Raw genomic sequence first — 25651 nt, 5'->3', positions numbered from 1 at the left:
TGCTGTAGATGAAAAGCCAGAGGTTCACCAAAGTTATATAATTGATCCTCATGTTTGTGCCAAAGTTTATTCAAATCCATCCAATAGTTGTCAAGATATTTCAATCAGAGACACAAATATCAGACTCATGATGAAACTTGAGAAAAAAGGGGACATCTAAAGTTATTAGAAATCATCCTCTGGGGACCATGAATGTTTTTCTTGAAACGTTTGTGTGAATACATTGAATACAGTGAAAAAACGGAGCTGTATATGTTTTGTTTATATTAATATTAATGCTTTCAACTAACCTAATACAGTTATGTGGAATTTGTCAACATAATATATTTGATTGAGTCAACGTTTCAGTTTTTTCAGTGTAGTTGTTGACATATTTCTATCCGGAATTAAAACAGTTGACTGACTAACATTGTCATCAATAGAGCCACACTTCTCTGAAAGTGAGTTCATCTACTCTGTGCAAGCAGTTATTTCGTACAAGACCAGATGTCATTTTATCCTTTTCCGAGTAGAGCTTGGCGTGTGATGCATCATCACAAAAGGCTACCTGCTAAATGTGTTGTCTGTGCCTCATTATTTGACAGAAGCTGCCTGTTTCATTGCCCCAGGCCAAGCCCAGCTCTCTCCCTCTGTGTGTCTTCCTCTTTCTGTCTCGTACTCGGAGGCATCTGCCTCATTAACCACCATCAGCATTTTGTTTGCTGTGTAATTTGGATGTATTGGGAGTGAGGCGGGGGGCGGGCGGTTTGGGGGTATGTGTGTTGTGCTGGTGTGGAAGGAAACTCATTAGGATGGGAAAAAAAAACACTGACATTTTTGCCAGAATCCAGATCATATCTTTCCTTCCTTTATCTATCAAAGGGTTCCTCCAATCAACTCCCTGGTGTGTGTGTGTGTGTGTGTGTGTGTGTGTGTGTGTGTGTGTGTGTGTGTGTGTGTGTGTGTGTGTGTGTGTGTTTATAGTATGTGTGGAAGTGTAGTGGGAGGCAGATGTTTGCTGATTCGACAAGTGTGCATTGCAAACTCAGCCTAATTTAGACTACAAATAAACATGATGCTACACAGATGCTCATGGTGACAGCCCACTCTTCATTTTCTCTCTTTTTAAATCAAGCCCTCTTTCTCTTCTCAGTCTTCCTCTGCCACTCTTTCTTCTTCCTCCTTCTCTCTGTCCTCTCTGTCACACACACAAATGCAACACTGTGTGAAGACACCACAAGTATTTCAGCTGGGTGTTCTTCTCAAGTTGTTTTCCTTGTTACAGGCACCTCTGACTAAGTCTCAACGTCTTCTGCCAAACTCAGATAAACAAAAGTATTCAAAGTTTACAAAAGATCCTACATAAATGGATGGTTTTGGAATTTATTGCAATGCAATATGGCAATCACTACAATATTTCCTCTGTGTTTCTATTTTACAATGTACAAACTATAAAAAAGACCATAAATAAACAAAATGCTTCAGGTAGCTAATTATTAGCATCAAATAAGAGACATTTACAATTGACACAGAAGGATGACATTATACTCTAAATGTCTAATTCAACGGAAATGCATAAAATAAAAAACAATAAAAACAGAACAATAAAAAAAAAACAAGCAAATCATACAGTTTGTTTGTAGATCTTCCTGTATGAAACCAGTAAGAGCTCATAATGATACATTCTGTCCGGCTCCTCCAAATCTCTCTCTCGGGGATACTTTGCATATTGAGAATATTCAAAGATAGCTGACGTCTTGGCAAGGGAAATTCTGTGATGTGTACATTCACGCAACACGTAACAAGCAACACAAGCACACACGCACGCACGCACGCACGCACGCACGCACGCACGCACGCACGCACGCACACACACACACACACACACACACACACACACACACACACACACACACACACACACACACACATACGAGCAAACAAAAAACACATTTTATTCAAGTCAAGCTCGAAGCAGCAAAAAAATAAACTGGAAGCCATTCTGCTTATTCACAGCCTTAACAAGTCAGCCTTCACGAAACAGATAATAAAATAATGAAAAATAGAACTGGATAAGAGGATGAGCTCAGTAGCTTAACGCTATCTGTGGCCACGTCCAGATCATGGTGTTTAGAAAACTCCATGGGATGGGAGTTCACAAAAGTGCTGCTTTTCACATCGGACTTTACTCCACTCCTTGTATTTCCACTGGTGAAAGGTCCCTCTAAAGTGCATGGATGAGGTAAATGAAATTCTTCTCAAAACACGTTTGTATCAGCTCCCCGCTCTGCTCAGACTGGAACCATTGTGTGTTGCATGTGTTGCATTTGCGACAACATTTCTTGCTGCACACTAGCAATTAGTATGTCCTGGTGTGACGGTGTGATTATTCCCAGTCTGTCCATCTCCCTGTGGGTGCAGAGACAAAGATAATGTTCAAACACAAAGCCACCACATGCAGTACTCAAAGGATAGGACCGTCTTTTATAACAATGGGCAGACACTCGCATCTTTTGCCGTACACAGACATTAAGAGCTGTTTGGGCTTCAGTGTCTGCTCAAGACACACATGAACAACGTTGTAACCACCAAGCTAACAATAAATAACCAACCCAGTCTACCAATTAAGCCAAAACCTTATTATCAAGTTGTCTGTGTAGCCAAAGCCTTATATCGTTTGTGTCTTTGTGCCATGGAACCCCATTGTCATTCAGTACTATTAAAAACACATGAGAAGAAAAGCAATGTGAACAAGAAACCACAGCTCAGTGGTGAGGAAGCTGTTTCATATTAAATATATAGGCCCACGTTCACCACCCATTCATCCAACCATTGGGATCATTCTTTTTATGTTTATTGATATATTTTGGATAACGACTAGGTTCTTTGAATAGGCTAACGAGAATACCATTTAGCTGGATATAATTCTTTGTTGGGTCCAAGATAAAACAATGCGAAAGCTACCCTTTAATTTAAGGAGTATGTAACTGTTTGACAAAAAAAAACCCTGCCCAAATGACTCGTTAAACATGGACCTTAGAGTCAGCTTTTCAATGTAATAATACAGTGAAAGTACTGTGAGGCATTTACTGACATCTTAACAAAATGTAAAGGTGTCAGCATATCACTTTGTTAATCTGGGATGTGTCTGTTTTTTTTAAAAACTGACATTTTAACATGCATGGCGTCTTATTCCAATATTTTTTAGAGGTGTTTGATTGACACATTTTAAACACGTTTATTTGAGCTGATTGAGTTATTAAAAGTGCCAGGTAAAAACGACATGACCACAGCTATGTAAAAATAAAACCAAACAGTATATATCTTACTATAAGGTGCGGAAATACATATGTTTGTGTAACTCCTTCTGAATGTGCAGCTTGTGTTTTTGCTCTAAGAAATCTGATAAGTAAATGCCAAAGCCCATTTTCCCATGAAGGTGCACTTACTGGTGTGAGAGAGCCAGGAGGCTGTCGAGGCTGGTGTATCCGGCTGCTGCCAGAGTGTCTCTGTACCTCTCCAACCCGATGGACTGCAGCCACTCACACACCGACCAGCCTGGCACACACACCTCCGGTAGGACTGACACACACACCTCTGAACCCACCGCTGACTCCAACATAGTGGCTGTGGGTCTGTGAAAACAAGAAGCGTGAGTGGAAAGACGAAGGTTGGTAATGTCCTGAAATAGGAAATCTAGCACCTAATCATCAGTATGAAATAACGTAGGTGTGGGTTCAAAATGAATGCTGAATTAATACTTAATGTATGTGTCTGTGATCTGTAATGAATGTATTAACATATGCAGTTTGTACCTGTCCCCTCCTGTCCGGCGCAGAGTCCCGGGGTTACGGATGAGTTTATCCAGCATGTTGAGTATCTGACTGAAGGTGGGTCTCTCTGCTCGCTCTCTCTCCCAGCAGTCCAACATGAGCTGATGCATCACCACGGGGCAGTCCATTGGCGCAGGCAAACGGTAGCCTTCTTCTATCGCTTTTATCACCTAGAGAAAGGACAAAGAAAAGAGTTCCTTAAAGATATAATCAGGCAAAAATGCTATAATAATGCAGAACAATTCTAAATTTGCAGGCGGCGATGTCAGTGCTTGTCCATATCCCACGGTGTTTACTTGTAGCATACAGTGCACAGTATATTCTTATCATTACTGTATATGTGTTTGCAGTTAGAATACAATAAATCATTATGGTTTTGTGCAGGAAATGAGCTAACGGACTTCAATCAAACAGCCACTTTAAAACGCCACCACCAATTACATTTCACAGAGAGAAAGCAGAATCTTTCCATGAAGATTTATTACTTTTCTGTTGTTTCCAGAGCTGTCTCACCACCAACTGCAATTTATTATAATTTTTTGCAGATGTGAGCAGCTCCTCTCTTTCCTTTGTGCATTATACTGTGGGACGATACTGTCCATTACAGACGCTGTTCGATGTTCAGACACAACTGAAATAACAGCGCCTTTTGAGCCTTAGTCTTCATTAAAAGTTATTATTACTTTATGTCATACTTCAATTTGGAGGTTAGCTGTGCTCTTAGTTTTGAACCTATATTTTGTGGGCTTTGGGGCATGTGAACAGGAAGTATAATATTTTCATGTAGTCATTGAGTTGGCTGTTTTTTGCTTTTATTTTTTTTTAATACATGCAAATTTGCCCAATTTCCATATGCATAATTGCCTCCATGAGCTGTGGGTAACAGTCCCTGTCTGTGTTGATAAGCAGGTCAAATCAGTCAACTTTCCTAAAATGAAGAGACTTCATATTAAGAAATGCCTCATTAGATAGTATGGAATTGGGACACAGCAATGGAGTTAACTAAGAAATTAGGTTTAAAGATGCTTCAGCTTGTTTGTGCGATAAATCTTCTCCACAGTGTTCACTAAAACAAATCAACTTAAAAAGACAGAAGAGCAGCTTGGCGTGTACTAATTTGTTCTGAAAAAAAGCAAAACAAAGTAAATAAGACGGTTAAAGCGTCTAGAGAACGGCTCATCAGGAATGTTTTCTTAGACTGCAAGTGTGCTGCAGATGAAATCCATCATGTCTGAAGATTTCCATATGCCGCACTGCACTTTGACCTACTCCAACTTAACTCGCTTTGATAGCAAAGTTATTGGAAATTTGCTCTGAAAACGGATTTAAGTCTCAGATCTCGGAGGCTGCTTGGCTGAGGGATAACATTAAGCAGCATATTCTAGTCATCTTTTTTGCAAAGTCTAAATATTTATATTTAAAATAAGTGACTAAAAAACGAAATCTTGCCTGCTGCCCTTTCTGTGGATGATTTAAAGCCATATTTACTATTTTTAAATGGTGCAGAGGTCACTGCATCAGAATTCAGTACGTCACAAAGAGGAAGGTTTATCCCCCCCCCCAACCCCCCAAAAAAGGCTTTCCAAAATATCCTACAGAAGTGGTGCTTTTTCCACTTCTACTTAATTTATTTTTTTATGGAGTTAAATAAATGTGGACTGTGGAGAAGTAAGAGTTTAATCTCTTTTCTAAAAGCACACACATTATGTTTAATAAACATTTCAATTGGTGTGAATTGGTGTGCTGAGAAGGGTTTTAATAAACAGGGTTGTTGTATCTTCCTTTTCAGTTTCAAAAACATTTAGTCACTAACTTTCTTGATCTGAAAGACACAGTTTGACAACTGTATGCACAAATGTGACCATAACAGCAATCAATGTTAAGCAAATCCCCATTTCCCCCTAATATTATACAAACCACTTATTTGGTAATGCTGCTTCCCAGTTCAACCTTGATTGTCCATATTACATCCTTGTCAGTTTAATCAGCTATTTAAATGTCAAAAAAAGTCATAAAATGTTCTACATATTATTGTACAGTTTTTCAAAAAGTTTTAAACAATTCCTAGTATTGTTTGTCCTAAAATTAGTCATTCTTAAGTATGTATGTAATAAAAATGTAAATATTATCTTCATAAAATATGTAAAAAATATATATAATATAGAATTAAATTAATATAAATGAATTTAAATGTTGTTTTAAAAATACTGTTTAAGAGAAATAAAGCCGGTGAGTGTTGTAATTACCAGCAGGATATGACCACTATGAAGCTAAATCATTCTTTGAAATGTACCATTTAAATATGCAAAGGCTTTATGGAATGAGCTCCCTCTTTTGTTTTTTTAACAAACTGTTGGTTAGGTGATATGTAAAGTGACTCACATCCTGGTTGTTCATGTCCCAGTAGGGTCTCTCTCCGTATGAAACCACCTCCCACATGACGATACCGTAACTCCACACGTCACTCGCTGTGGTGAACTTCCTGTAGGATATGGCCTCTGGAGCCGTCCACCTGATGGGGATCTTCCCTCCAGGGGAAAGATAAGTCCCAGTAGCCTCCTAATACAGAAGTAAAAGTAATTGTGGTTCAGTGAATAAAGGCTCTTTTATTTCCATCATTGATTTATTTGGTTTTTGTCTAACTGATTACCTCATTGATTAATATCTGAAGAGAGAAATCTTTTTAATGCCTATAGTTGTAGCTTTAAGATGTATTATTTGATTTTGTCATACATTTGTCTACAACAAAATGTATCAAATGCACATTTAAAAATAAAAAAATATATACTTGGCTTGGAATTAGATGGCTAACAAGAATGATGATTAGCAGTTTATATGCGTATGTTATTTCTGTGTGTGTCTTACCCTTGTGGTGTAGGCAGCCTCTGGGTCGTCCTCCAGAACTCGACTCAGGCCGAAGTCTGACACCTTACACACCAGGTTGCTGTTCACCAGGATGTTACGAGCTGCCAGGTCTCTGTGAACGTAGCTCATGTCCGACAGGTACTTCATACCCGAGGCAATGCCACGCAGCATGCCGACCAGCTGGATCACTGTGAACTGGCCATCATGTTTCTGCGACATTAAGGTTATAGAGACAGGTTAGCATGGGCCCGACCAACAGATAGCTGCAGTGGTCATGAATTGATTATTTTCTGTGATTCAGTACATTTTCAGTAAGATGGCAAATTTCAAGCTGTATTTATGTTTGTTTGGAAATAAATGACAGTATGATGAAATGCATGTACCCGAAGAAAAGTATCAAGGGATCCATTCTCCATGTATTCTGTAATGATCATCAAAGGTTTACCTAAACAAGTAAAGAGTAATAAATGTTAAAATGCAACACAAGCAGACAAGATATGACAAACCTTAATCAACCCCCATAGGAATTTCAGGTATCATAGCAGCAACATCAATAAGTGAGAAAGAAAACAGGATAGGGCAGGAAATGGTAGCCAGGGTGTTCGGTGCCTTGCCCAGGGGCACCACAGCAGGGCCAATGAGGTGAACTGGGACCTCTCCAAGTAGCATTCCACACTCCATATTATAGGTCTGTTCGGGGACTTGAACCAGCAACCCCACGGCTCCCAGTCCAAGTACCTACTGACTGAGCCACTGCCGGACAGCATTGGCCAAAAATTCTTCAGGTTCTTCAACTCACATCTTGTGACGACACCCTCCAGCCTGATGATGTTGGGATGGTCAAACTGTCCCATGATGGAGGCCTCCGACAGGAAGTCCCGCCTCTGTTTGTCAGAGTATCCCGCCTTCAGACTCTTGATGGCCACGTAGATTTCCCTCTTTCCCTGAACACGCAGCCGACCACTGCACACCTCCCCAAACTCTCCTACACACACAGAGCAAACAGCAGTGTCAGCGCCAAGCCAGCATGTGTGTGTGGGCCTGTTAGTGCGTGTGTGTGTGAGTGTGTGGTTGTGCGGGCACTGATGCCAAGCTTACCCATGCCAATAACCCTCTCGATGTGAATACTGCTAACATCAATCTCCTTGGCAAACTCGTGGATGGCCTGATCAGGGTCTTCATAGGTGAACGGATCCACGTAGATTTTAACTCCTGCCATAAAGGAGAGGCGGGAGAGGAGGAAGATTTGCAGAGGAGGGTAAGAAATAAGAGTTATATAACTGCTGCATATGTTATGGGAATATCTGTGGAAATATATGTGTAAGATGTGTGCAGGGGGGAAGAGAAGAAGTGTAATAAAGAGCATCAGTCTTTCTGTGTGTGTGTGTGTGTGTGTGTGTGTGTGTGTGTGTGTGTGTGTGTGTGTGTGTGTGTGTGTGTGTGTGTGTGTGTGTGTGTGTGTGTGTGTGTGTGTGTGTGTGTGTGTGTTTGTGTGTAAAGTACCTGGGTTAAGATGTTTCTCCTCCTCTGATTCCTGTTTTGTTTTACTGTACTTGCTCCTCCTGATGAGATAAAGAAGGTGATGGAGATTTAACACATTTAACAAAAGACAAAAAAGTGCATCACATAATTGCTTTTTGTTACATTTTCTTGTAAAGATTTTTACAGTTTGCTAGAAGTGACAAATAGAAAAACATTGGTGTGTCCCATTGTTTTCAACTTTGTGTATTTTCATCCCTAGTAGCGCTATGCATTTACTGGGTTTTTCAGGATTTGCCGCCATGGAAAGGGAAGACAATGAGAACAGAGAGCAACGGGCTGCAGGGAAGGCAAAGCGAGGAGATGAAAGCATTTAAGAAGAGAGGGAGGAGGGGCGATGCCTCAGGTAGCGCAAGATAAAAGATGTTTTCCATTAAACAAAGGAACTGTCAAAAACACCTTTGTGGCTGAGCAGGTGTGTGTGTGTGTGTGAACATTTGCCCATGCTTGTGTTTCTGCTATGTGTGTGTGTGTGTGTGTGTGTGTGTGTGTGTGTGTGTGTGTGTGTGTGTGTGTGTGTGTGTGTGTGTGTGTGTGTGTGTGTGTGTTTGTGTGTGTGTGTGTGTGTGTGTGTGTGTGTGTGTACATGCCAATTGAAGATGACATACAAGCTGTGCTGCTGAAGAGACAGTAATGACAAGCCAGGGACAAAGGGATTATCACTGTCTCCACTCTAATCCCCTTTAAAAGCGCTAGGTAACACACACACACACACACACACACACACACACACACACACACACACACACACACACACACACACACACACACACACACACACACACACACACACACACACACACACACACACACACACACACACACACACACTATTTACCCACACAATAGCAGTTGTTTGTGTGTATTGTGGCAGTTTAGTTAAAAGCAGTAGTTAAGGTTGAGGCAGCACTCATGTTGAGGTCAGCGATTAACTGATGGGAAACTTCTTACCATCATAACAAGCCTATAGGTGTGAATGCCTGCCTGTATGGATGCCTATACAGTATGTGTGTGTGTGTGTGTGTGTGTGTGTGTGTGTGTGTGTGTGTGTGTGTGTGTGTGTGTGTGTGTGTGTGTGTGTGTGTGTGTGTGTGTGTGTATACCTGCGGCTAATGATGAAGACAGCTGCAGATATCAGCAGTAAAATCCCAACCCCGCTGACAGACAGCAGCAGGAAGGCTGAGTTTACTCCTTCTCCAATCAGAGGGAAGGGATCTTACAGGGAAGGACATAAAAAGGGCACAACCAGAAAGTTGGAAACTTGGAAACAATAAACTTTATTGTATTGTTTTAAAACCTCATTAACATTATTGTCACAATACCCGAATTGGTGGCAAATTCAAAAGCGGTGCTGAAGTCTCCGTATCCGGCAGCGGTGCGAGCACGCACATGAAACACGTACACAGTGAGGGGGTTGAGCCCCGTGACATCGACGCTCCGGGAGAAGGTCCTCATTATGCGGTAGGACCGCTCTTTCTGATCCTGATTAGACGGGACAAAAAGAGGGGTTCTTTTCAATGTCTGACCGCAAATCCATCGCTGCCATCAGAGTAACACAAACAGAGTGCCAACATATCGGCATTCCAGACAGCTGCCTGAGCAGCATTAACCTGCAGGCGCCTCACCTTTTCATAGAACTTGACCTCGTATTCTAGGATGACCCCGTTGGGTCTATCCGGCTGTTGCCAGGACAACGACAAACTGTGCCTGGTGACGTCAGTGGCTAAGATAGACGACACCGGAGAGGGAGCTGGAAGGGAGAGAACGATGAGGAGAGATAATTCAGTGACAAGAAAAAATCCCTTTAGTGACAGATATATATTTTATGATGCAGCTCATAAGAGTATATTTATCATAGTTTTACAGAACAGTTTAAAAGGTATGCATGCATGTCAATAATCCCATTGACCCAGTGCACCTGAGAATTGACCTAAATCTCATTCCTTCCTATTCCCCAGGGAGCAGCCTCATTCTCCACTTTCCCTCTGCTTACATTCCTCTACTTTCCCTCCCCGTACACTGTTTGTCTTCCTTTGTGGCTGTTCATATGATATCGGGCCATATGGTGGTGCAGGTTGGACGAGAAAAATCCCAGGCAGCTCTCATGCTGTGCACACATAGCTAAGTTATTTCCCCAGGGGCTCCTAGAGCTAAGCAGGTGTGCCTTTTTTTAAATGCCACCATAACGACTTAAAGCAATGACAGTTTAGATGTAACAGCATGGGGAAAAAAGCACTCGCTGAAAACTAATGCAGAGCATGTGTGAGAAGCGCCACACACTAGCTGACACCTTCACAACCAAAATGAAACACGCCATAAAAGCTGGGTGACTTTCCACACACACTTCCGTGGTTAAGAGCGGAAAAGAGGGAAATCCCATCCTCACATAAACTAATGCTCTTATGTGTCAACTATTCTGCTATGTGCTGTTTTCCTTTACTTTTCCCTCAACATGCGCTGTCTATTTGCATTTAAGTCAGTGATTTACATTTGCCTGAACGCTTTCTGACATCCTCTTGAGAACACCCCTATAATTAATTTGGCTGTTGTTAGGTGTAGGAGGACAGAATAATAACGATGGCAGCTCTGACAGATAGTAAGAGCCAGAGTTTCCAGTTGACTGAAAGCAGGAAAGGTGTCTTGTAGTATCATTAGTGTTGATGTGGTCATTAGTGGAGAAAGCGTTATATGGCATCAATTTGATTTCTATTAAACTCTACTGAAGCATTATGTAAACAATGCATTTGAAGTACATTTGCAATATATGGGTTTTTCATACAATGTCTTTCATGTTTCAAAAAGTGGGGCTCATATATTTCAATCTGCATTTGAAATGTTATTTCAGAAACAAACACATGCACTCTTAAGATGCACTGAAAACATATTTGTGGCAGAAAATATGTATTAAGCATACATTTCCTAATAATCATACCAACAATAGTTGTCTCTCAGCACTGAAGTCTTGTTGGATGGATGCTTTCCACAACATACTTCCACATTACCCATAGGGCCTTGCTTCCCTGGGGGTCCGCATGCAGTGAACAGCAGTTTGGATTGTGCTGACCTACTTACGGACCAACAACCATAAGTATATTTTATGTTGCTGCAACAATCCGACAAACACATTTATTATCACACTCATAGCTTTCATCTCACCAGCCTGGTTGGTGGTGACGGTGACGGACACACTCTGGGTTGCCCCTGCACCGCTGGCCTGGGAGACCCCGTTGCGTGCATGGACGATGAAGGTGTAGTGTGTGTGGGCCCTCAGCTCGCTCACCACCACTCTGCTGCTCTTCAGGCTGGTCTGCTCTGGGGAGAAGAGCACATCGGAGCTGCAGGGCAGGCAGAGCTGAGAGCTGGTGCCAGAGCCGGGCCTTGGGTAATCTCCAGGTACCGGTCTGCTCTGGTAGACACCTCTCCCTGACTGAACCTCAGATCCCACTATCCCCTGGTCTGACTGCATCCCCAGGCCGATGCGCTGAGCCTCAGGCTGGGAGAGGCTGTGATTCCTGGGGAGGGCTTTGCTTCCAGTCTGACTGTGGCTGGCAGTCTGACAGATGAGGCACTCAAGACTGTAGCTGGTGTCAATCCGTCCTCCCAGCCGTCGAGGGGGGGCCCACTCCAACACCACCGAGGTCTCGTTCACCACGGAGATGAGCTGCTGTGGAGCTGATGGTGGCTCTGGGGAAGAAAAGGGGATGTAAGCTTGCTTAGGCATGAACAAAACCAATCAAGTTTATATTCTATACTCCACATAAAGGGGAGGGAAGTATACGGGCTGTATATGGGGGTGAGGGGGTTGCTGCGAGCCATTGGCACAAGTTGAAATGTAGACATCTGGCCTCAGACTGAAACCATACTGTTCAGAGATGTTTTTGATGGGGTGAATGTTTTATACTGTGGTATTTCTTTTTTGTGTGTTGTGTGTCTGAGAGACAGAACGTGTGTGTGTGTGTGTGTGTGTGTGTGTGTGTGTGTGTGTGTGTGTGTGTGTGTGTGTGTGTGTGTGTGTGTGTGTGTGTGTGTGTGTGTGTGTGTGCTTTTATTTTTCCCAGGCCAAGGAAACCATGTGCTGTAAATAGGCATAATTAAGTTTATGACACACAGACCGAGGTCTCCAATTCTGTCACAGAGGACCTACTCAGAGTCTTAAAGACAGAGAGACAGAGAAAGAAAATGAGAGAGGGAGAGGACATTTGTTCACTATTCAATATATTTACTTATCACTAGCAGGCAGGATGTAGATGGTGGCTTAGTCATAAGTAATGGGATCATGAAACAGGGGTTGCATTCAGACAAGTTTGTTTCTCCCTCTGTTTGGTAGAGATAGGGACAATGGGAGACAATCAGTCTGCTTTATTTACTTGTATTTGCAAGCAATGCACACGTATTGTTTTTCTTTTGACTTTTGTGTGTGTGTTTGTGTGTGTGTGTGTGTGTGTGTGTGTGTGTGTGTGTGTGTGTGTCTGTCTGTGTGTCTGTCTGTCTGTGTGTGTGTCTGTCTGTCTGTCTGTCTGTCTGTCTGTCTGTCTGTCTGTCTGTCTGTCTGTGTATCCTTACGGGTGCAGGCCATGGAGGGAGGGTCGCTGTCAGCGCGGTAGAATCCAGAGTGGCAGTCGCAGACGGTCGCCCCGTCTCTGAGCGAGTGGCTGTGTGGAGGACACTTGGAGCATACTGCTTCTGAAGACTTTGCCTTGTAAAACCCAACAGGGCAGGCTGCAGAGGGACAGAAAAAGATAGATTTAAGACTCCACTTCAATAACAATGCATAGTCACGTACACCTGGTTCTGAAAATGTCAATAACAACAGGTCACATTGACATAAACTTTATGATAGACACCAATAAACGACTTGTAAAATGAAGTAACAACATGTTTCCTTCAACAGAACACAGTAGTTGTTAAAGGTGCCCTGTTTTCAACCACTAGCAGTGCTAAGGAATAATATTTTTGGCCATTTTTAGCAATCATATTCACTATTTAGCCTACTGATTTTTTATTAAGTGTAAATGGTTCACAGGTCATTTTATTTTCATTTTTGAACTGTTCGTTAGACAAAATAAGCAATTTTCTATTGCATCAACATGGGACATTTATTGTTGTTGCTGCTAAATCAAAAATGTAAATGCATGATTAGTTACAGCCTTAATTTGCACAACCCCACAGCTGTCCCCTGATAGAAAACATCCATAACTTTTGGTTAAATAATAATCAGAAATGTTGCTTTGCAAGTATGCTTTGTCGCAACACTAAAAAAATTGATACCAAAACATCCATGGTATTCATCAGCTTTGAGTAATTAAAGTCCAGCATGATAGGGGCTGCAAGGGTCAAGTCAGCTGACCCCTGACTCTTGTTACAGTCTTTGTTGTCCTAAATATCGACGGCTGACAACAAAGTCAACACATAGACTGCAATTCCATCCAAAGATAAACGATTGTAAAATAATATATCTACAGAGATTAATACATATAGCATGAGGGGGATGGGGATAATGATTTCTTTTATCTTTGCAAAGAATTAACAACCTAAAGGAACACTGGGTGATCAGCTCCCACTCACACACACAAACGAGAAACACCAGAACTGAATACATCAAAACTCCAACGCCAACACAAATACAACTGACATTTAAATAAGTGTAAGAGGAGAAACAGAGAAAGAGAGAGGGGGGGGAGAGGGGGAGAGGGGGAGAAATCTTCTCTCCGTTTACCAAGGAATTCATGCATTGACAGAGTAACAATACAATAAATGAGTACATAATTATACCACTTGACATCCACTGGTGAAGCAAAAGAGATGGCAGAGCGTGGCTGGTTAGAGACATTTTTTTATCTTTTTAATTTTTGAAGGAAACCCTCTCATTTGTTTCCACTGCAATCATTTTTTTTCAACACCTTCCTTTTCATCATCACACCCTATTCACTCTCCTTCCTCAATCCCACCATCTTTCCCGGTTCTCTCCTCATTTTTCTTTTTAAAAGCTTTCAATTTCCAAGAGAGATGAAGACATCCAGTAGGAGTGGATAGGAATGTGGGAATGGTGTGTGTGTGTGTGTGTGTGTGTGTGTGTGTGTGTGTGTGTGTGTGTGTGTGTGTGTGTGTGTGTGTGTGTTTCACAGTGCTTTATGACACTCTCATCAGCAAATGAGAGGGAGGAAGTCTCCTCTGTAATCTTCTCACACCGACCATCCTGCCCCATCTGTGTGAGCCACCATAGATTTGCTCTTTCACACACTCATCTGCCCTCCCTTTCACATTTTTCACAACCTCCCTCGTTCGCTCCCGGTGCACTTCCTCCTCGACCTCTACTTATCTGTCTTTGTGTCTCTGACAACTCTCTCAATCCTGCTCTATCTCTGTATGATACTCTGCCACTCTGTCAAATTCTTTAAAAGCTTTGAAGCAACGCTTGTGGCTTGATATTGATACCAATTCAAATGAGGCCGCACACGTAACACGCATGGCTATAAAGCGTTTGTCGAAACCTTTAAAATCATAAACACATTTGCGGCTGATAAGGCCGGCTTTCATCCAGTGAATGCCTTGTTAAAATGTGTCAGCTGATATCATCACATGGGAGATAAAACACAGTTTTATCACTATTCTGCTGTTGTGCACATTCCTTTGTTTGTAATCATCTAGCTGGGTAAGTAAGCCATGGATGGAAAAGCGAGGAAATTAAAGAGAGAAAGAAAAGTATTTGACCTGCTAAAGACTTAAGGGTTGATTGTAGGACTAAACAAGACGCTGCCAGGGGAGTCAGGTTGCCTGTCTCTGTTCAAACCAATCCTCTATCCATGTCTTCATCACAGAGGACGGAAAGAAGGAGGAAGAGAAAGAAAGGAGCAAGTATTTGAAGCCATAAACTTCCTTCAGCGCCCTCTCATGTCTCTATTCTCTCTGTTGCCTTTTGTGTCTTTCTTTTGCGCTGGATTTGACAGGGGGGGTTGAGCGCAGCTGACCCTGAATAAGGGCTCATGAGGGTGTCATTAACCCGACATTAACCCTACGCTACCGCGGGCTTTGCAGAGCCGGAGCCTAACCAGTAAAAAGGGAGGGATTTGGACACAAACATACTTAAAAAAAAGGGAGATAAGGAGCGATAAATGTGTATGTCTGTGTTCCCATTTTGCCTGTTAGCAGGGGACAAAATAGACCGCAGCATGCATCAGCTTTTTGTCAAGCACAAGAAAGTGACAAAGTGTAAAGGATGGAGGGAAGGTTGACTGGGAGAGATGGCAAGCCACTGACAAGAAGCAAGAGATAAAGAAGTGAAGAGACAGAACGATAGTGAGTGAGGAGGAGGGAGAGAAACACAGGGGAAGGTGCCCTTTGATTATTATCAGCATTGTCGGCATTTGCATATGCATTCATCTGCTACCTAAAATGCAAATGGGGCTCACTGCAAATCTGACTAAGAGCCTTGTCGGCACACTGTATTTGTGTGTGTGTGTGTGTGTGTATTCCTCCTGACCCCATGTTATCTGCCATCATCCCTTGTTCTTTCCCAGCAGAGGGGTGTAGATGGAGGAAGTACCCCCGGCCGCTGCACAGTGACACCTGTCTGTGTGATGGATGGAGGGAGGGACGGATTGACGGATGGATGGACGGATTGATAGACTGTCACGCGAGAAGGAGGGACACTATTAATCACAGGGGTCATGCCCTGTTAATTAAAAGCCGCAGAAAAAGCTGGAGAAGAGCCGTGATGCTTATCTCCTTCCTACTGTATGTCTTCATTGAAAGGACCGCCCCGCTCCCCAGGAACTCGCATTCCTACAGAGCCTGGTATCAAATTAATCTCATATATCATGCACGGGCACTAGCTTCTCACATCGCTCTGCATTTAAAAGCTAAGGAATGTGCTCAATGGAAGCCACAGCTTTAACTTTCTCTAAATTTAAAGACTCACACAAACTAGTGGTTCGGATGGATATGTGTGGATTTGTGTGTGTGTCTGCCCAAAGCCAACAGTGCGACATTAGCATTTGAAAAGGGCTCTGCAACAATACACCCCCCTCCCCATCACACACAGATCACCCCCTGCCACCAGCAGCAGTAGCACCCCCACCACCCCTGACTGTGGATCAGGGAGACGAGTTGGAGAAGAGAGAGGAGGGATAATGAGAGCAAGACAGAGAGCGGGGCTTGTTCCGATGCCAGAGAGCTACAGACTGACTGCTGGTGCTGGCAAAGCTCCTCTACATTAAGCACAACCTGGGAGAAAGGAGACAATAGCACGAGCAAACCCTGACTGTGACGGTGGAATGCAAACCATTCCGCCCACCTGAGTTTGGCTTGCATCGCACAATTACTTGTACCATTCCTTTGCCTGCTTTGTCACCTGCCATAAGTGCACACAAACACACACACACACACACACACACACACACACACACACACACACACACACACACATGCACACTAACACCTCCTCCCTCTCTGTTTGCCTCACCACACTCTTCTCTAGGCATTCCTGGGCAGTCCTCCAAACTGTGAGTTTATGGGCGGGAGGGCTTTGTTAGGCAGAAAATCAGAGATACAGTACCCACACTCGTGCACAGACACACGCAAGTGCGCACGCACTCACACACGCGTGCACACGCGCGCACACACACACACACACACACACACACACACACACACACACACACACACACACAGACACTAAATCATCACTCCAACATGCCCAGAGTCCAGAAATGCGGTGCAATAATTAGGGGCTGGATACAGCGATTACGCACTCTTTCTATCAAGCGCTCACTCTTTCTTTCTGTCATCTCTCTTTGAGTGCGCCCGTCTTTTATCTCTGCCTCTCTCCTCTCCATCCTTTTATCCCGTTCTCGTTCCAAACACTTTCTGCGTTTGACGAGACACTGCAGGTGCATTGGAAAGAAGCACAAGCATGAAATCTCTGTGGACGTGGGGAACACAGAAACAGTCCAAACCTCCCAGGCAGTAAGCAGAGTCAGACCACAGAAAAAGGGAGGCCAGCGCAAAGACAGCGAAACAAAAAAAGCCTCCTCTTTCATTCCACCTCCCCGGCCGTTCACATTTCAAATTCCCTCTGTTGTTTCACTCCTCTTGTCTCTCCTCCCTCATTTCCGATCCTCCCAGACGGATCGCAGCTGTCAAACTTTTGACGTCTTCATCTACCTCGGTCATGACCCTGCACTCTGTAGCTAAACTCTCTCTGTTTGAATGTGTGCGTGAGTGGCTGTCAGTCAGAGTTTTTGACGTCTTCATCAGGCTCAGTCATGACCTCGGTCTTAACCACGGGTTTAGAAAAGAGGGGGTGTTCCCTCTCTCTTGTGTTTCTTTACTCGTCCCCTTTGCACCCGATGGCGAACCCCCAGCGGGGGAGGGGCAGGTCTGTATTGATGCCTTCTGCTGTCAGTGCCCTTCTTTCAATCCCCCTCTCGCCCCATTCAACTCCTAATCCCTTCTTCCTCTCCAGAGCTTCTCCTCTCATCCTCTCCATCCTCATTACACTGTGTCAACAGTGAAATGAACTTTTCACATCTCTCCGCTTTGGCAAAGTCCTGTTTTAGTTCCATTCAACAGGAGTTTGGGGGGTGAAATTAACTAAAAAACAGTAAAGGCAGTAAAACTGTGAACACAGCAAACAGTGGTTGTTGCACAAGGACTCTAAGCTTGATGAAAATGTTATAAAATGGGAATTTATCAAAAGCATTGCTATAAATAACTTCTATCTTACAGAGATATACAGTATGCTAAATAATAACTCTTTACGTAGACATTCAGAGCAGACATAATTACGACTATATTTAACAAATCATGCAAGTTTGAATTAAGAATTTCTATACTGACCCTTCTATTAGACACAAATATGTGTTCACCCGATAAGGTCTGGATTTATATTTTTGTTTTGGCATAACATTGATGTATTCATAGATGAAATTTAAGCAAAATATTCCAACCTTTTATGATATATATGTGTATTCACTTTCTTGCCAAGAGTTATATGAGAAGTTTGATACCATTGTCACATTCATCCATTGAATAAGAAACCAGTAGTTAACAGTGATGCTCTGCTCAAATGTTAAGAAAAATACTGACCAGAACCTCAAAAACCCACAAAAACATGTGCTATCTTGGTTTTTTTATACGTACAAAAACTCAAGTTACAAAACAAAACGTTCCTGTAATACCAGGCGTCAAATACGAGTCCTGGCACAGAGGCTGTGACTTCCTCTGTCTTTTCATCTAACTGTTGATAACAAAGCTAGTATGAACCAACCCTTAATAACAAGAGCTTCCGTCCAGTTATTGCTGGCTATATTCAATCATTCTGTGAGTGAAGGCACGAGAGTCTAGAAAATCCTGAAAACTTTTGACATGAGCGACAAGAGGAGAGACAGATCTCGTCTCAAAACTATCTGCCTTTTCTATCCATCCCCCCTCCTCTCACTCTCTCTGCACATTTCAAACTTAAAATGGAAGAAGTGTTAAGGCATCTATCCAATACTGCAGGGTCAGAGTTTTCGCTGTGCAGCGTTGGGTATTCATCCAGACTTTGATGGATTTCCACAGAGGCAGCTGAGCCTGGCCAACAACCTGACAAGCAGGCGAGAGTGGGGAGACAGGGAAGAGAGCCGCAGATAGATAAATGGCACTTCACATCTGCTGGAGGTTCAACAAAGTCAAGGGTCTCTCCTAAATCTAGTTGAGGAGGAACATCTTTCAGGCTTCAGGGACCATCCTGCAAACCTCCTCCTCTTTTCACAAAGAACAATCGGGGGAAGCGGGGTAAAGGTTTTAGAGGACGTTTATCACAGAGAATTTTGGCTACTGCTCCTCTTATTACAAAGAAAAAAAGTCACATTTCCCCCCCTCTTTGCGCCAACTGGCAGCAACTTCATCGCTCTCTTTATGTCCATCTTTTCGCCTTTCTGTCTCTCAGCGCCTCTTCTTTCCTCTTTGAGTTATGGGTCTGTTTGTTATACAATTAGCCTTCTGGGATAGGATTCATAAATAACAGAGGGAGCGGATCAGTGTGTCTCTCTCCCTTGTCTCTATCCGTTTATGTGCATCTGCGTATGGATGTGTGTGTGTGTGTGTGTGAGCGAACATGTTGTGTGTCCGTTGACTATGAGACTGAATGGGGGAGTGAAGCCATGTTGTTAAAATGTCTCCACCAAGTCTGTTGTCCCCCATTCCCCCTCCTTTTTCACACAAACACACATTTAGTTGTCTTCAATATCACAACAAGTCACTTCCAATCATTACACGTCATTCACGCCACATGTATGTTGGTGAAATGTGTGAACAGCTTGCATATTTGTTATCGTAGAGTTCAGACCAGATTTGTAAGTGATAAAAAGACATTTTTGTCCAGATGGCAGTTGTCAGCACACCTCACAATGAGACCTTTGAGCTTCTACTTATACTCATTGCAAGAAATAAGAAGCTCTTTACATCTTGAATTCATTAAGATATGAAGTGTTATGAAAGATACATTCAAACAGTTATTTGGGGTAACTAACTTGACTAAAAAAGTAATGATTGTTACTGGTATCTTACAATCAGAACAGATGAACATTTTAAGAGACATTGACATTATGTGAAGTACGCTAATATCCTTTCTTTAGTCAGATGACAAGATACTATTCTCAGGCTGCATTCAGGAGCCAATTAGCATAGCTTAACCCAAAGACAGTCAACAGAGAAAAACAACAAGCCTGTCTTTGCCGAAAGGTAACACAATCTGCCTTCAGGCTCCCTAAAGCTCACTAATTAAAAAAGTGTATCCTTCTTGTTTATTCATAAAAAAGATTAAGATGAGATATGACAGGTTGTGTTTTGTGGGTCAGACTATTTTTTGACTGGGTGCAGAGATTCTCTCTATGCACCACTTTGGAAGTGCTGGGAGATTTTGTACCATTTGGACAGAAACATTAAGACTTTTCTACAAAAACGTGGCAATTTAAACAAGTGTAATATTTACTTGAATTTAAATGAATTCCAAATCTAGGCAGTCTTGTATTGTGCACCTGTCTCTAAACTTCATTTGCCTAAAAAAATATTTTTGAACACAACTCATCGATTATCAACTTGTAAAAGTTAGGAAAACAACCCTGATGATTCATTTCTTATGGCCTTGTGCATAGTTAAACCGTGAGTATCCTCTTTAAAATGACAACAGTTCTAAATACAACCCATGGAAATAATTAAAACAAGCCCCAGAATAATCAAGCAGGTGTTAATTATTACACAAGCCAAATCTGTCACTGTTGGTTAGCAAATAGCTTGTTAACTCAAGGACTAATGATTCATATGCAGATGAGCTTAAAGGTAGCAACACAAGAGGAGCCGAGAGCCTTCAGACTGAATCCAAAATGGATCAGTCTGAAAATCACAAAATTAAACAACATTTGTATGGTTTAGTAGCTGTGCTGCTCGGAGCTTCACTTACCTTTACATGTGCCACCCTTCTCTTGATATCCTGGGTTGCAGAAACATCCACCAATAGGAACCAGCCACTCTCCATCAGCACCGCAGTACATTTTAGGCTCTTCTTTCTCCTCTGATTGGTCTACACAAGACCCCCTGACCTCCACTAAGGAAGACGTATCGGCCCCGGTTACAGTGTCAGGAAACTTTGCCAGGTTACGGATGGTGAGCGGGCAGGTTTTGTAGAAAACTCTGACAGAAACCAAAGCGATGCAGGCGCCAACATCCTGAAAAGCCAGGTAGAAACCCTTACGGGTCGTGACCTTGACATCTCGCACCTCAGTGTTTAGCTTCATGATGCGGTCACCAACGTCCACCTGAATGGAAAGACATTTGGAGCTACATTAATTAATTGTGATGTAAACTGTGTCAGCCCTCTATAATTCAAGGTCTTAAAGTAAGAGTTGCTATTGAACCATGGCTGATCTTTACATCTTCAGCATTTGACTCTCATCCAGATTGGCTGCTATTGACTGCAAAGGTAAAATAGGATGTAATGCCTGCAATGCCAAAAACTAATGTCATTTTTGTTAGGACTATGCAAAAGCACCTAGCCAGCATTCCTGGGACAGCAGACTGGACATGGGAGATGAAAGTGCTTGTAAAACAAATAAAAAAATTAGAGCTAAGTACCCAGGGAAGGTTTAGTTTCAAGATAAGAGCAAATTAAAGCGAGTGGAGAAGGGAAGATAAAGAACCCAAAGCCTGACTCAGTTGTTCGGGCTTTACCTGGGTGAAGCTCTCGTCTGCTGCCACAGTGTCCACCTTAATGAAGCTGCTCTCTCTGATGTAGCTCTCTCTGTCTTCGTTAGACTCATGGTAGTACAGATTGAATGTCTCCTGCAACACAAAAGGAACAGAAAAAAAGTGGGACTGACGCCACTATTTGTCACCATCAGCACTCATCTTTTCTCTTAATATGATAATGAGTCAAAGGGGGGGGGGTTTGCTTGAATAACCAGCAGCTGTAATATATAACAAAGCGCCATTAGCAGCGACCTGTCCATTAAATAATTAGCATAAAGTTAACATATTGAAGAAATCCTTGTTGAAATATGCTTTTGTTTAAAATGTGTACTGGGCCTAAGCCATGCAATGATCATCATGCAGTGTTTAGACATTATAAGTATATTTTCTTGTACCTTGCAGGTGCCGGTGACCCCTGGCAGGCTATTACAGTCTCTCAGGGTGAACTTGACTTCAACGTAGACCCGCTGAGCGCCGGACCGAGGGATCCAATCTGTCCTCAACCAGTTGTTTTGATTGGGTTCTAAGACATTGCACACCTGGTATGTTCTGATGGGGATGTTCTTCTCATCCATTATACTCACCTCTTCCCACTGGAAACAAACACACATGCAACTGTATTAATACACTTGTGAAGGCGTCAACTTGTGAAGCGGTTTCAAATTTACGCCCACTGTTAAACGTCAATATTGAGATTGATTTTCTACTTTAACCGCATCAACTGGTATGAGATTCAATTTTGCACAAACTTCATTAAACCTGATTTTCCATTTAAGTGATCATTAAGTAGACATAGAGCAGGTCAAAACTGTTTCTGATAATCAGCTGCTACAGTAAGTACCAATCTTTATAAGAGATGTTGTTCAAATCTGGGGGAAAACATACAAATGTTGTGAAAAAGGATGTAGATGGAGAATAAATAAAGTTCCTGACACTCAAGTTTCACTTGGGAGAGTATTTGAATGTAAATGGAAATATTGATTTCACAGAAATGCTGAAAAACAAGATCAAATCAAATTCAGATGCTGGGCCACATCCTCTAATTCCGAGTTGTCATTTGAAATCATTCCTTCTTGCATCAATATTCTGCAGCAGAGAGTGGTTCAGATGTGTTGGGACTCCAAGGTTTTACAGGCACATTTCCATAAAAGTGAAACAGGCCCAGCCTTCACTGCAACATCCATCTCAATACAGCCGATGATTTGCCTTGTACTGTGACCCTTCAAATGACCGCTGAGCCTCCCAACTCCAAATTGGCTTTTTATTGCCACTGAATAATAATCTGCTCTGGTGAGAGCTGTATACACACCAAATACGCCGTGTCGAAAGAAAGAAAAAGAGAGGGAGAGTCAGAGAATATATCAATGTGTGTGTTGTAGGGGGGCGGGGTCTGTATGGGAGTGTGTGTATAATGAGCTTGATCGATATGTAATCAGGAATTATTTCATTGGCCAACATTGTCCTATTACAGCTATATTGATAAATTAATATTGGTGTATATGTTGGCAGAAACTGCAGGGCAGTAAATGTCTATTTGACCTAAACTTAGCTAAAATCACTTATTTATTTCAAATTGTTCATTTTCAGTTAAGCTAACCGTTGAACACTAGTAGTCTTTTTGGCCAATACAATGTAATGTTATAAACATGGGTTGATAACATCATTATCAAGTTTTTATTAATCTCAAATATCCAGATCGGCATCAGCCTCAAAAATCCAGCATCGGTCTTTGGTCTGTATCTGTGCACTCCTACAGTGTGTGTGTGTGTGAGCTCATGGTCATGTTTTTGTACATGTGTGTGTTTTTGTGTGTGTTTTGCAGGGCATGTGTGGAGTATTGAGGAAGAGAGCAGTAAAAAAGAAAGCTGTCATGGGGTATGATGCCTTCTTGTCTAGTTTCTTTTGGATTCTTTGTCAGCAGACAGAAATCACAGCTGTCAGAGGGAAAAAGCTTTGCTCCAACCATACAGAGATGATGTTTTGTGTGTATGTGAGTGTGTAGCTGAGGGGTGCGGAAGGTGGGGGTGCCTGTAATCAAAAGCTCAGTGCGTGCAGACCAAGACCCTGTCAATCAAGCAGCATGTGAGAGAATGAGAGCGTGGTGACTGAAAAAATAAGAGTCAAGTTCACCAATAACTCTTAAACCAACAAAGCGGTGAGAGACACTGAGTGAAAAAGGAGAGAGAAAGAGAGAGAGCGGAAAGGGAAGCACATATATTAATGGTAAATCATAACAGTACCAACAACCAAATGAACAAAAAGATGAGGGTGCAATACAAAATGGATATCTACAGGATTTGTTTTGGCAACTGGTAGTAAAAATCCCTAAAAAAATAAACACCCACCACCAAGCTGGTTTATGCTTTTTCGTTTTGCCAAACACAACGCCAGCAATCTCATATTAGCACTTAGGCTTGGTGAACAACAGCACATTTCAGAATCTGTGGGATGATTATTTACAGTTCCCAGACCAAGTGTGTGCTAGTGTGTGTGTGTGTGTGTGTGTGTGTGTGTGTGTGTGTGTGTGTGTGTGTGTGTGTGTGCGTGCGTGCGTGCGTGCGTGCGTGCGTGCGTGCGTGCGTGCGTCCAAAGAGAGAACAGGTTGTAAACAGTGTATCTGTAAAAAAGCTCCCACTCACCCCTCCCTCGGAAGGACTGGCTGCCCATTTCAGCTCTCCTGGCACTGTCCTGGTATCCAGCAGGGTCACTAAAATGCACACGCACACATGCAGGTGGTTTAAGGGCAAACAGTCTACAGGGTTTCAGTACAATAAAACTATTTTGTAGTGCAAAATAAGTCACATGTTTGCATATAGGAACAACACAAGATCAACACTAAAAAATTACAACTAAGCATTGTATTTTGGGATTAACAAATATTCTACCTCACAAACGTGGTACCTATAGAACTTTTAATATGAATCATCATTAAACATTATATTACATCATATAATCTGCATCTTTTCAGATTAGAGTACTGATTTAAATTCGACAAACCTGATTTATGCATTAAGGAACATCAACCAGGTATGAATTTTAAGTTTTTACTGCTTCACACTAAACTGTTGACCATATCATGTGGAAACATCCAAGATCTGTAGCAAGACAGAGCATGCATCAGAACAACTTCGGGGCTCAACTACACGAAAAAAAATGGAGAATTAACACATTTTCTCCAAATCCAACTTTTTGACAGTTCAAGTTTCTTGCATATTCGCCTTGCTCTTCACAATCATAGCACGCGTACGGAGCGCATGCCGAGGTGTCTCCCAGCGTGCAGGAGCGGAAACCCGAAGTCACACACACACACACACACACACACACACACACACACACACACACACACACACACACACACACACACACACACACACACACACACACACACACACACACACACACACACACACACGATCAGATTCCTTCGTTACTCACCTTCGTTCGGTGGATAAATCCTCGTCCTCGAACTCGAAACTAGTGTTAACATCCATATTAAGGTAGAAAATATTCGCCGTATGTGTGCAGCCATGTGTGCAGCGTGAAAGCGTGTGTGTTCCGCGTTGGCTCTGCGCACTGGCTGAAGCTGCTCCATCCCGGTGGGAAAAGTGTGTGTGAATGAACCCAAGTGTGAAAGCGAGTTGGATGCAGCAGCAGATACTGGGGCGGTCTCTCACACTCAGATGCTTCCCTTAATGGTAATTCAAATGACATGAGCCAAATGGCATACAGTACTGTGCTCCATATCTGCGTCAATGCATCACTTCTACAGTTTATTTCTCCAACTAAAAGGACAAGCCGAATTGGTTTTTGGAAATAGATCAGGCTCAATTTAGTAGATTTATATGTGTAAGCTCTAGGGATTCAAAAAGGGGACGCTAGAAAGTAATAGCGTACTTTGCTCATAACCTCCTGTAATATAATACATTAAATAATGTTGACATTTCTCCTTGATTTTCCAGGATAACAATTGATTTCCTGAACAACGGAAAGTAAACCCCCACTTCACAACCACTTATCTAAGGTAAATATCAGAGGATACAGTTAACAAATGCACAACTCCTGCAGATAGTCTTTGTTGCACATCAGAAGTGACATTTAGCAGTGATAACCCTGAAAGGGGCCAGAAGGCAGGGGGTCACAAACGTCACATAGTCAAGTAAAAAGAACAAACATGAATACCAAAACATAAATGTGTAACAATTTCCTGA

The 25651-nt window shown here is 42.4% G+C and overlaps 1 protein-coding gene across 1 annotated transcript; it reads right to left on the bottom strand.

The window, feature by feature from the left end:
- Positions 1-1354: 1354 nt before the first annotated feature.
- LOC134866332 (ephrin type-A receptor 4-like) lies at positions 1355-25036 on the bottom strand. Its single transcript, XM_063886442.1, has 19 exons — positions 24879-25036; positions 24083-24150; positions 21839-22036; positions 21426-21536; positions 20659-21013; positions 12780-12935; positions 11373-11900; positions 9842-9966; positions 9539-9698; positions 9320-9431; positions 8181-8239; positions 7776-7889; positions 7477-7662; positions 7061-7122; positions 6678-6887; positions 6195-6371; positions 3795-3982; positions 3429-3614; positions 1355-2388 (listed from the first exon to the last, which is right to left on the bottom strand). The coding sequence occupies exons 1-19, from the start codon at positions 25033-25035 to the stop codon at positions 2271-2273; spliced, it is 3270 nt and encodes a 1089-aa protein (XP_063742512.1). The 5' UTR covers position 25036; the 3' UTR covers positions 1355-2270.
- Positions 25037-25651: the final 615 nt, after the last annotated feature.

This window comes from Eleginops maclovinus, chromosome 6 (assembly GCF_036324505.1).
Source record: "Eleginops maclovinus isolate JMC-PN-2008 ecotype Puerto Natales chromosome 6, JC_Emac_rtc_rv5, whole genome shotgun sequence".
In the NCBI taxonomy this organism is placed as follows: Eukaryota; Metazoa; Chordata; class Actinopteri; order Perciformes; family Eleginopidae; genus Eleginops; species Eleginops maclovinus.
Note: the sequence above shows the minus strand (reverse complement) of the source record. Positions and strands in the feature narration are given on the sequence as shown.

Excerpts from the sequence above, each read along its gene's own strand:
- LOC134866332 (XM_063886442.1), bottom strand. The coding sequence starts at position 25,035 with ATGGAGCAGCTTCAGCCAGTGCGCAGAGCCAACGCGGAACACACACGC. Across the intron at positions 21,537-21,838 it reads GGGTCACCGGCACCTGCAAG|GAGACATTCAATCTGTACTA; the intron begins GTACAAGAAAAT and ends TTTGTGTTGCAG. Across the intron at positions 6,888-7,060 it reads CCCTTGATACTTTTCTTCGG|AAACATGATGGCCAGTTCAC; the intron begins GTACATGCATTT and ends TTAATGTCGCAG.